This window comes from Callorhinchus milii, unplaced genomic scaffold (genome assembly GCF_018977255.1).
Source record: "Callorhinchus milii isolate IMCB2004 unplaced genomic scaffold, IMCB_Cmil_1.0 Scaffold1, whole genome shotgun sequence".
NCBI lineage: Eukaryota > Metazoa > Chordata > Chondrichthyes > Chimaeriformes > Callorhinchidae > Callorhinchus > Callorhinchus milii.
The window spans coordinates 126026014-126039384 of NW_024704742.1; the positions used below are offsets into that span (position 1 = coordinate 126026014).

Sequence of the window (13371 nt, forward strand, 5' to 3'; positions counted from 1 at the left end):
TGATTGGATGCAGGAACTCGACCTGAGGTGTCTGGAGAGGACCATGTTCGATTCTGTGTTTGCATTTTCCATTGAAATTGAATTGAGTCCCTGAAAGCTAATTGCTGCCGGGGTCCTATTTGCTATGACTCACTTTAGCCCTTTAATCCCTAAATGCCAGGAAGCACTTTAGCTTCAAGCAAGAGGAGTTTCTGTGGAGTTCTGTTGTGATGTACATCCAGTTTGCTCCACAATCAGCCCGGCTCAGTTGGTAACACTCTTGCCTCTGAGTCAGAAGATCATTCATTCAAGCCTCACATAGACCATTAAACCTAGTACCATGCTGGGAAGCACTGCATTGTCAGAGATGCCAGAGAGGCAATCTTTAGATGAGAATTTAAAGCACAGTCCAGTCTGCCTGTTCAGGTGGATGTTAATTACCCACATGGCACTAAAAGTGCATTGAAAAAGAGAAAACTAGAAAGAAGTTTGTCTGGTGTCCTGGCTAACAATCCCCTGAGTTGGAATCCATTCGCAAATTATTACAGCCTAAAATTTCACCTAGGCTCAGCCTAAAGACCATTTTATCTTAAAGCAGAAGATTACCCAAGAACTGTGGGACATTCTTAACTTCATTTATAGTTTGGAAATCGTTTTCCCCCAGTTCTTAAGACAAACCATATTCATTTGAATGAGATATTCAAAATGATACAACAACTTGCATGTATATAGCAGCCTTCATACTAAATGCATCTAGGGAGAGCTTAGCAGTGGTGTGGTTTGATGCCCAGCTGGAAAGAGAGTTGATTGAAGGCATGGTTGAAGAGGAAAGTCTTCAAGTGTGATTTGAACGTGGGCAATGAGATTCAAAGTCTCAGGGAACAGTGGCTGGAAGAACCCTGTCAATGGTGGAGCAGAGGGGCCAAGGGACATGCAGAAGGCTCAAGCCAGCCGAGAGAAGGCAGCGGGTAGTGGAGTGGGGTGTGAGCAGATTGGAGAGATAATGAGCTGCCAAGTGAAGTGATTTGAAAGTGAGAGTGAGGATCATGAAATCAATATGTTAAGTAATTAAAGGAATTTGCAGATTCGATACGGGACAACTCTTCCCTTTGGCAGAGGGATTAATTTCAACGGGAGGCTTAATCTTAAAGTTAGAACCAAGATGGTTTGAATGGACGTTAGAGAGCATTTCTTCATGAAGAGGGTTGGGAAGATGTGGTATGTTCTGTCCAGAAAGCTGTAGAGATGGAATCAATAGGGATGTTTTATAAGAGAGACACTGGCTAGAAGTATAAAGTGATATAGCAAAAGGTTGGGGCATTAAGATTAAAAGATCTGCCAAGATCTAATAAATTGGTGGAATAGGCTTGATGGGTTGAATGGTCTCCTCCTGCTTATCTTGTTTTCCTATATTCCTAACCAGCTTCAAAATTAAGATTCAATTTAAGAATTTTACACAGTTGTGCACAATCTAAAATGTTATGGCAAAATAGTCTTACCAATTAAGAGAATATTTCCTCCATAAAATAAATGCCCTTCATAAATTTTTCATGAGATTGTATTATCCTGAATTCAAATCTTCTCAAACTTTTATAACCAGGAATTTATGTGGGAGAGATCATACTTGTTAGAAGGGCATTGCCTTGTCCTGTAATCTTCCTGTAGCCAAACCTGTCATTTGTTCCTCAGTCACACAGTGAGTCATCATGGGTTATCTGGTACAATAATAATAATTAATAATAATAATCCTTTGCTTCCCAGAATGTACTGCAAAGTGAATTGACTGTATTTTGTGGGGGAAAGATATCTGGTCAAATCAACGTCGCAGCATACAAGAAGGCCATTTATTTCATCGAGCCTACACTGGTGCTGGCTCCAGCACTGGAGCTAACTGCTCCACTCCTTGTGTTTTGCTCATACTCTTTTATACTGTTCCTTTTCAAATATTTATCCACTTGTTAAATACATTAGAGCTGATATATACTAATGAACCAATAGACATTAGCCACTTGAAAAATACCAGTCTATCTGTAATGAGAATAGTAAATAATAATAATAATCCTTGCATTTGATATAGCGCTTTTCACCTGTTCTGGACGTCCCAAAGCGCTTCACAGAATACACTGTAAAGTGAAATTGACTGTATATTTGTGGGCGAACGCGGCAGCCAATTGTGCACAGCAATGTCCCACAAACAGTCATGGATTGAAAATGACCAATTTATTATTGTTTTTGGTTTTTGGAGGGATTATTATTAATAATAATATTATTATTATTAAACCAATGTCTTTACATTGCCACCCTACTATTAGACAAGCATGAAAATATACCTAACCTATATAACTTATAAGATTTTAAATGGAACTCAGAACAATAGTTTTGAATGTACCAAAACAGCAGAACAGGAGGACACAGTTCAGGGTTGATAAGGGCAATTTCAGGACAGGCACTCGGAAATATTTTGACTGTAATTAATGAGGGGAATAAATTACCAGGAACAGTGGATGAGACCAGGACCCTTGGGTAATTTAATAAACAGTTTGATGCTATGATGGGAAGGCAATTGGTCGAGTATTCTGGAAGAATGAGATCAGATGGGTTTCTTCATCTGACCTTCTCTTGCGATCTTGTGAACCTATTGCCCCAAGGTGAGAGAGGTTGATGTTTACAGCGCTCCAGTGAGAAGGTATTAAAAAGCAATGCAAGATGAAGAGGGTAACTTCTAGGTAAGTTCCTGTCAGTGTCACCTTTTTTAAGGAGTGATGATGGGGAAAAAAGGGGCCATTATGTATGTTAAAATGGAAAGTGATGTTAGTTAGCTGGGCAAGACAGACGCTACATGGTACAGTACTTGGGCTTGAGGGGCGCTTTCAGAATAGGTCAGGCTGTCCTTGTGGTATGACTAATTTATGAGTTCATTCTTTATCTTTATCTCTCTAAGTATGAAAAGCAAGAGGAAGATACGTATTACATGGATTATTCATACTAATTACAAAAACACCCATTAACCCTATAAAGCGCAGAGATGCATGTAAAGAGACAAGGATAATATACCCCATTATAATTATGCTCTATTGATGTATGCCCCTCATATACATAAACAACCTAAGGATAACAATTTTGGATGCTTCTTATTGGAGTTAATGTTATATCAAGTTATATCAAATGACATGTTACAGGAACAGGCCATTTGGCCCAAGTAATTTGTATCACGAGACTCAAACACTACCCAGTAGTGTTTTTATCATTTTGGTCACCCTCGATGTATTTCGATACATCAGAATTCCTTTAAAATATACTGCGACCAGTGTCAGTCTTTGGTCTCAATTCAGTTTGGTTGAACTATACTGCCCTGTTAAACTGCATCGGATGATAAGATCTGTAAACCAGATTAAAGTTGAGTAGGTTACTCTTCGCCTTTCATGGTGACTGGAAACTAATGGTTTTGCAGGCCGTATTGACGCTAGTTGGAAGGTACATTTTCTCCTCTATTTCACTTAGGATCAATTCAGAACAGATGGTCGGAAAATTAGAATTGCAACATCAGTATTTTTGCATGACACATCCACCCATATATTATCGTATTTTTATCATCAATTCAGCTCCATGTACAGTACAGATCTGTCTATACTGTTCCTTTCTTCTATTCAGTATGAATCTGAACTACAAAGATCTAAAGAGTCTCAGCTTGGAATCCCATCCTCTGCTGAGTTAGTTGATCTTGGGCTGGGGTAGTGGGGCAATAGTGGGGGTCCAATTGGCCTTAGTGCCCAGGGCTAGGACATCTGGGGAACATGGGCCCCATTCATCGCTATCCATTGACCCCTGATGAAAAGTACACATGTGTAGGCATTGGGTAAGATGAGATCAAGCTCAGCTAAAATGTCCAATCCCTACTCTGCCAATTTCCCCCCACCCCCACACTCTGCTTCATGGTAGAATATCTTGTTATCACTGAGAGTCTAGGCTCACTCGTAAAGAATTGCCACTTGGGCAGAGGCTTGGAAGTCAGCCAGCAACTGTAGACCAATAACCCAGGGAGAATCAGAATCAGAACATTCAGCAAAGGGTGTGTGAGGGATCCCAGCTACGGCTGTCTCATCTATGTATGTATCTTGGTCCGAATCAAAGCACAGGGATGTATTTATATCCGTTGGCATAGTTTTGTGTGACTGAGGCGATTAATCGCAAAAAAGAGAATTAAGTCTGGGTGAAGCAGCAGAGAGGAAAATGAATGAGATATGAAGGTATAGGTGGGAACAGAATTATAGTAACAGATTGTGCTCTACAACTTGAACTACTAAGCTTAAAAAATCAGAACAGAACAGTGGACACTAAGTCTCTGAAGATCAGGCAGCATCTCTCAGGCATGAAGGATATGTTGGCTCAGGAATCAGTGATCCATTACACTTCTAATAATAAAATGGAAAATAAACTCTTTCGTAACTTTATGCTGACTGGGTGAATTTGTGTTTCTTTTCTCTCCCTCCCTCCTACCCCCTTCCCCTGTGCAGAATGATTCATGGGGGAAGCAGTATTCTTACGCACTGTTCAAAGCAATGAGCCACATGCTCTGCATAGGTTATGGAGCCCGGGCGCCTGTGACTATGTCTGACCTCTGGATAACGATGCTGAGCATGATCGTGGGAGCCACGTGCTATGCAATGTTTGTCGGCCACGCCACCGCCCTCATCCAATCTTTAGACTCCTCACGACGACAGTACCAGGAAAAGGTAAGAATAGAAACACAAACTGTAATGTTTTACACTCCATGCCTAATTGGATGGTAATCTCTTAAACATCTCACATTTAGGAGCTGCTGTTCTGTGTTCTGGAGTGCGCAGGCTGGAAAGCCCAAGAGTAAAGATAAGACAAAGACAGCTTGTGTATTGACAGCACAGGTGAAACCTCCATCCGCGCACACACATACACTCTTCACTACCATTTTTTTTCACAGAGAAGTACAATAGCAGAAAGATCTTTGTTGCATCTCTGGAAAATAGTCCAACTAGATTTTTTTGTGCACTTCAGACATAGATTTGCTAAATATGGATTTTCGTTGTCTTCATTTGTGTCCGCTTATTTTTTTGAGAAATGACAGCCCTTGCAATGCATGTAATGATAGATGGATTGTTACTGTGGTGCATAAATCACCCACTGCTCAATAACAGGAGTGTGTGGTTCATTCCCGGAGTTATTTGATCTAATCTGAATGCTAAATGGGTATCCTCGCAGTGAACCAGCCTGATTTATCAGCTTAACAGCAACAGTTTGCGTCATCCAACCACTTTGCCCGGACTTTGACTTGGATTTCAAAAGATAATCAAAATAAAGTGTTTGCTTTGTGAAAGATGGTGAGAAATCATTCAAGAGGTGTTGATAAAACATTGGCTGTACTGTGACCGTCCCCCAGACAACACTTATAATAATAATAACAACAATAATAATAATCTTTGCATTTGATGTGGCATCTTATCACGTGAAAACATTTTAAGCCACTTCACAGAGTTTTTCTATAAAGTGTCGTGACTCTATTTGTAGGCAAATGCAGTAGCGAGGTTGTGCTCAGCAACATCCCCCAAAAAGCTATAAATGACCTTTTTTTAGCCTTGAGACCAAGGCACTTGGGGGAAACTCCATTCTCTTTTTCAAATCGTGCCGTGGGATCTTTAATGTCCATCTGAACAGACAGACTCACCAGAAGGACAGCTCCTTTACCAATGCATCGCTCCCCCAGCACTGCATTGGAGCATCAGCCTAAACAATGAGTTCAAACATGGGGTTTGAACTCACAACCTTCTGGCTCAGAGACAAATATGCCACCAGCTGAGCCAGGCTGACATAGTAGTTTATTTCTTGCTATTCCAGGAGCTAGCCCTGGCTTCAGAACTCCCTACTGGATGTTGATACAATTTTAGCACTTGCTCACAGTGCAGCGCAACAAGCTGGACGTTACAGAATTTTTGCAATGATGGAAATTTTGATATTTTGGCTATTTGCTCATTACCCCTGGCACCCTTTAAGCTGTGCCTTGTGCAATTGTCAGAAACATAATTAAAATAATCCATACATTTGACACAGCACTTTCATGTCAGGAGGACAACTCAAAGCACTTCACAGAGTACACTGTAAAGTGATATTACTGTATTTTGTAAGTGAAAACAGCTGACAAATTGTGCACAGCAACGTAAAAGCCCCTTTATTACCCAAAAAGACAAAACATGGTATCACGTCTTTTTGAAACTAGAGTTGAACATCACATTTGGGCAAGGTTTTTTTTAAAGCTACAGATTATCTATACTCACTCACTAAGTGTTTAGAGGCATTAAGGTCTTCAAGTAATAGATGGACTTTAGCATGTAAGAGCTACAAATGGAACCTATTCATTCCATTGGAATTTGCCAGTCTGCATTGTCAACAAGCCAACAGATGGTACTAATGACCAGGAACAGGAGTGAAGCACATGTCATGATAAAGGTATTTCTCAAACCTACTCACAATTAGTGGTTGCACGAAAGGAGGGCATGCCAATGGTCAGAGCTTTGAATTCAGTGTATGCTTCAACAAACAAATAAGGACATTTGAATTCAGCATCCGTGCTGGTGAAAAATTATGATTTGGTGCTTGGCTTACAAGAAGCTCAGGTTCACAGTGTGAACCTGAGCTGAATGAATAACAAATGTAGACCCAGTTCATACAGTGAGAAGTGACAGCTGTCAAGGCAAGGAGTCTAAAGCCATTACACACTGATTTCACTCCCAGAGCTCAAGCGAAATGAGATGCAAACAAAAGCTTTTTTTTCAACTGAATCTCGAGTAGGATTGGCAAATTGCAACATTCAAAAAATGTCAGAGGGCAAAGAGGTCACATCTGGATGTAAATTGTGCCATAACTTTTGTGTGTCGGAATGACTCATTTGCCAAAAGAGTTAAAGTCACTTGTTCTCTGATTGACATGAACTCTTAGCAGATAATTTTATTCATGAGCAAAGGTTGAGAATTGTTTTCTAGGAATGTGTTATTTGCATCCGAGTACTTGGCAGGCTGTTTAATAAGCCACCGCATTGTCATGTTAACAAATGACATTAATAAAGGGAGAAGAGTAATGTTTGGATTATTGGTTTGTAAAGTCAGTGAATAGTTCAGCCACACATTATGACAGAAATATCTACTCTACTTACTGGCTGCTGCAGCTGCTCCAAAGAACATAAAAGCTAGAGATTTAAAGGTATCTGCTTTGATGCTGACTGATTAAATCATAATAATCCACAGAGACATTACTGTAGAATAGTAGTGCAGTCCAGCAGCGAAGTCCGACTTGCTCATCAATTGAGGGCTTCTCGTTACTTGCTCAGTATTAAGTGCAGTAAATTTGTAGGGCATTAAAGTTAAAGAGGGAAATGCTATAGGGAGTGATTTCTTCACAGAGTACTCCTCCATCCATATTATTTTGGAAAGAATATTTAACACGGCTTCCTACACTATAAGTGTTTTATCGGTCTATCGGCAACATTTTTCTACTATGGGTTTGGGCCGTCTGGCCTACCAGAGACAATGGTCTATAGAGTATCCCACCTCCATCCTTCAACAAGCCATTGCATTCTGAAAGCAGCCAGCATATTGGACAACAACAACAAAATTACATTTATACAGCACATTTCACATCAGGAGGACGTCCCAAGGCGCTGGACAGTCAGGGGTCATGACCCGAGCATGGGGGAGGGGTGGGATAGGGGTGAGGGAAGGCAGAGAGGTGGGAGGGCGACTGAAGGTACAATCAAAGTGGAGGGTCTTGAGACCGGCCTTGAAGGAGGCAAGGGAGGAAGAGAGGTGAAGGGATTGTGGGATGGAGTTCCAGAGTGTGGGGGCAGAGTAGCTGAAAGCCCGGCCATCGATGGTAGGGCGGGTCGGGAGGGAGATATGGAGCAGGCCGGAGCCCGCTGAACGGAGAGAGTGGGTAGGTTGGTAGGACATCAGCGGGTCAGAGAGGTAGGAGGGGGCAAAGCCATGGATGGCCTTGAAAATGAGGACAAAGATCTTCAATTCGTTCCTCTGAGGGATGGGGAGTCAGTGGAGTCGGGCGAGGGTGGGAGTGATAGGGTCACAGAGCGTGATGTACGAGAGTAAAAAAAGCTGCAGAGTTTTGGATGATCTGCAGCTTGTGAAGGGAAGACTTGGGAAGGCCGATGAGGAGGGAGTTTCCATAATCGAGCCTTGATGTGACGAATGCTTAGGTGAGGCTTTTGGCAACCTGAGGAGTGAGGCAGTGGCGGAGTGGCAATGTTGCAGAGGTGGTGGTAAGCAGTGCCGGTCATGGACCAGTCCAAAAACTGATATTAACACATAATAATAATAATAATAATGATAATCCTTGCATTTGATATAGCGCTTTTCACGTCTTCTAGACGTCCCAAAGCACTTCACAGAATATACTGTACAGTGAATTGACTTTATGTTTGTGGGCGAACGCAGCAGCCAATTGCGCAGAGCAATATCCCACAAACAGTCGTAGATTGAAAATAACCAATTTATTATTGTTTTGTTTTGGAGGGATTATTAATAGGCGTGTGGAGTAAGGAAACTGCCCAAGGTTTCGCCCTGCCTATGAGCTAGAAGAAACGTTTACAATTGTTACAAGGTGTAGCAGAATGCCCACGCCGTGCTTAAAATACTCTCAGTCTCTCCTTCAAGATTAAGTCATTTGAGTGTCAGTTTGCTTCACTTCGTAGCACTTTCGCCCTTAGGGTTATGAATTCAGTTTTGAGCTCATAGACAGAGCTGATAGTTCTGTGGGGGTTTATCTGCAGGCTGATAGTCCTGGGGAGTGTGACCTTGTCAGAGGTGACCTTCGGTTGAGATATTACGACTGTTTGCTAAATCCTTTTTGTTTGTTTTCATGCTAGCCGTTAAGATCCATTGACACTATTCCAAAACAAGAAGGGAACTTCTCCCAGAGTCCTGGCCTCCAAATTTCCCAGATTGATTGGTTATTTGCCTAATACTTGTTTGTGGGGCATTTGCTGTGGGCAAAATGGCTGACGCATTTGCATACAAAACAGTCACTACACTAGACAGTACTTGGTTTTGAAATGTTTGTGTCAGAGCCAGAGTGAGAGCCAGAGTGGGGGTGAAAGATATTAGAGTCGGAGGGAGGTGACCGAAAGCTCAGTCAAAAAGATAGATTTTTTGCAGAATTTTGGAAGTTAAGAGCAAAGCAGAGAGACAGTTACAGAGATCAGATGTAAAGTGACTGAAAGTGTGTTTGCAAACACATAGGTGAAAACATGAGACAGGCCTGAGTTATTAGTGGGTTAAGCAGGAGGAACATAGGAGATCATGGAGCTAGAGTGAGGCGAAGAGATAGGGGTTAAAATTTAGGTCAAGGATTTGCAAGTCAATCTGCTGGGGAAGAGGGAGCTAGTGGAGTCTGGTAACTTTGGGGGTGATAAGCTTGGATGATGTGGGAAAGCATCCAGGTTGCGGAATTTTGGATAATTCAGAGCTTGTGGAGGATTGAGCTAGGAAGGCCAATGAGAAGATCATTGGAGTAATCAAGGTTGGAGGTGATGAAGACATGGATGGGGATGAGGTAGAGATGGAGACGGGCAATATTGCAGAGATGGGAGAAAAGTGAACTTGCTCAGGCACCAGATGAAAGGCTTAAAGCAGAAGTGCAAGTCAAAAAAATTGTGGATATTGTGTAAATTTGATATGAGGACAATTAAAAACGGCAGCATTCAGTGTAACTGGTTATTTCCCATTTACGTTTGATGTTACATTTAATATATTTCTAGAAGCCGTTGCATGTCACAGAATTCTACATTACAGCCAGCATCAATGCAATCACTTTGCTCCTGCAATACTTTCCCAGCCCATATTTCATGCAGAGCTGTATTGCTCACCAAGAAGCTTGCACAGAGTTCCTAGAACCTATCATCTACCGAGTGAGCTGAATTGCCTCATTTATGTCAGAATCAAGGCAGTCCTCTATGGTGCTATTGGTGGTACTGTTCCTCAGCCAGACAGGTCTGCAGTATTCCAGGGCACTACTGATGACAGCAGTGGTTCATCGGCTGGACTTGGAAAGGCAGACTAGTCTCTTGGGGCAGGGACTCTTCTCACTCAGCTCCCATTAACCCTGCAAGCCAAAGCCCTAGCTAGACAAGCACCAGCAAAGCTTGCCTGCCAGTGCTCTCAATGGGACGCTATACAGTTTTATTAGCTGGTTAAACTCCGCAATACCCCATGCACACTCTGAGGTTCCCAACCGGTGGCTATTGCCAACCTGTGCCCAATACATTCTGTAATTAGGCAAACAGGATGCATCCCTACAGGGAAAGTTTACACATTCCATTCCAACAATCTATCTCTGGAATTTCCATGTAAATGTGGGACATATGGAAATTTCAGTTTGGTTTGGATACTCAAAAGCATTGTAATGGTTTTCTGCATGAGTTAGACACTCGGCTGACCACAAAATAAGTGTTAGATTAGTGCAAGTGATGTTAGTGGTGTTCCCAACTTCAAACTAAGCTTGTGGATTCAGTGCAATGGAGCCATCACAAAGAACTGTGCATCATCAGATTCAATTCATCTTACTATCGTCCACTCAACATCATTCTTTCTCAGGACTTCAATACTATGGTGCTTATTCTCAATATTCCTTTTCTTCTAGAATCTCTAGGCTTTAAAATCCTACATCTAACGTCTAACCTTGTGACCCCTTTGTTGTTATCTCCTTCACAATTGTGACTCACCGCATGTCTCCTAAACTAACTTTAACTTTAACTAACTTTGACTCCCAACTCTTTTCTCATGTCACTTCCATGAGCCTGAATAATGGACTAAGTTCCTGCTAAATTGGTATTTCAATTAACCATTCAAATCTAATGAGTGTGCGAGTCTTGCATCCACATCTGCATGCTGTAGTTTGCTGAAGCAGGATTTGTTGCACTGAAACTTGTGGGTCTCCAATGCTCACTTCTACTTCCTGTTGATGCAGCCAAATTCTTTCCCTGAAGGGAAGGGTAAGAGGAATGCTTCATTATTCCAGTGCAGATGGTCTCTTCAACTCCCCAATGCTTTGGCTTAATCTTCAGGGAGAATATAAGAACAAAGAATCACATCTGTATAAGTTTATGATGTGCTCATCACGAACAAGGCATGATTTAACATACATACAATATTCATAAATATATTTCAAAATTAATTTTGTTTTGAAGGTCATACACTACTAATTGAGTAATGTGCTTTATGAATGTATATATTAATGGAAACACTCAATAGATTTATTGGTAATCCCACTCAACATCATCACCTTCTATAGCTTCTAAAGGAGCATCCAGATAGGGTAGAGGATTTCCTTTCCTTTAGGTTGAACATTTCTTCCTCCTCCTCCATGGAACAAACCTGGCAGCTAAAACCAATCTTTTCTTTTGTTGTCTTTTTCCACATCATAGAATCATACAATCTTACGTACTTTCCTATGAAGCGATGATCAGATCTGTAAGCAGTATTTCAGGTGTGGTAAAATCAGAGCACTGTGCAGCTTAAGCATGACTTACCAGTTGCCTCTGATTATGAGGTTAAACATCGACAGCGTTCACTTTTTCCCTATCCAGCAATATAGAACTAGTAATGTCTGATAATTTGGCGCATACAGGAGAACATCACATGGGAAATGGATGATCAAATTTCCTTATTCTTCATGCAATGAGTTGCCTTAAAATGTAAAGGCATCAGATACAATCGGAGTCATTATAAATGGACGATATCATTCACATGTGTGTTGGCACTTGCAGCAGTTCTACATGATACTCTTAACGTGCAGGCTGACAGCTGGTTGAATCGCTTTTAACTAGATGTGCATTATTTAAAATTTTAGTGGAGCTTGAAGTTATAAACTTGAAATTGTGACTGCTGTAGCTTTAAGAAAACATTTTGATTATAAAGCAATCCACATCTGCTTAACAATGCACCCATATGTTAACAGCAAGTAATACTGTGAGAAAGTATTAACTACAGAATCAATGATCAAGCTTATTTCTTCCACCGATCATTCATAACCTTGCCTATGGTGCAATCCACACTTGCATTGCTCCATTCTATCTCCTGGGACAATGTTTAGTATAGATATCACCTGATCTGTTTGCACATAAGCCAGGTGATTTGGGGGTATAAAAGGAAATGAGTCATAAGATTGTTTGATTTGTGGGGTCCTAAGGGAGAACATATGTGAAAAGATAGGCAGTTCTAGGTGCTGAACGCCAGATCAGAAACCTGATGTATCGGGATAGCTTTGATCAGTGAGAATATTTATTAAATGAACAAACAGAAAACAGACTGTGGCAGCTTTCAAAGCCAAGCTTCACCAAATTTTGAAGAAGAATCTTTCGTTGGTTTGAAAGCTTAAGTCTGTCGCTGCTCACATATCCTAATCTAACAAGAAGAGGCTGGAGGCACTGGGATCTTCTGCATTGAAGTAGTTTGTTAAATACTTTAGATTTCAAATATTATTCTCATTCTTGAGTTTTTGTATATTTGCAGACAGTATTTCGTTTACAATATAGACTTCTGGTTAGTGTGGTAGTTGTACAGCAGATTGGACACTGAAAGCATTTCTAAGATCAGCCTGGCTCAGTTGGTTGAACTCTTGGTTTGAGTCAGAAGGTTGTGGGTTGCTAGTCTCCGCGCAGTCATCACATAGTCCTTGCTGAGCTCCACTGGCTGCCTGTTGCACAACGGATCAATTTGAGGATCCTCACTCTCACTTTCAAATCACTTCACGCCCTGGCACCTCCTCAGCTCTCTGGTCTGCTCACATCCACCGCCTTTGCTAACCTCAGGTGTTCTGCATATCCATTGTCCCTCTCTGCTCCACCTGTGGCGGCTGTACTTTCAGCCACTATGCTCCAAAACTCTGGAATTCCTGTCTCAATCTATCCATCTTGCCCCCTCTTTGTCCATCTTCAAATCACACCAGAAGACTTTCCTCTTCGACCATGCCTTCGGACACCTCCCCTCTCCAACTCAGTGTCAAATCATATGCCTGTTAAGTGCTTGAAATGCTAATTGAGTGAAGGACTCGCACAAATGCAAATTGTTGTTGTTGTTGCACTGCATTGTTGGAGGTGCTGTCCATTTGATGAGATATTAAACACTGTCTGCCTGCTCATGTGGATGTTGAAGATTGTTTAGCACTATTGGAAATGAGGAGGGAATTTATTCTGATGTCCTAGACAACAATCCCCAAATACCATTTGCTTCATGGCTATTTTTGCTGTGCACAAATTGGTGTCGATTTTGCCTACAAATACACAGTATACTAATAGTAGACCCTGTGAAATGCTTTAAGATTTCTCGATGGCATGATAAGGCACCATATCAAATACAA

At 41.4% G+C, this 13371-nt stretch overlaps 1 protein-coding gene across 1 annotated transcript in view; it reads left to right on the top strand.

The window, feature by feature from the left end:
• The window catches only part of LOC103177884 (potassium/sodium hyperpolarization-activated cyclic nucleotide-gated channel 1), a 130942-nt gene that overhangs the window by 62933 nt on the left and 54638 nt on the right, over positions 1 to 13371 (top strand). Inside the window, exon 4 of the mRNA XM_042339965.1 lies at positions 4494 to 4712. Coding sequence (XP_042195899.1) covers positions 4494 to 4712 — 219 coding nt within the window. The remainder of the gene's footprint in view (positions 1 to 4493; positions 4713 to 13371) is intronic.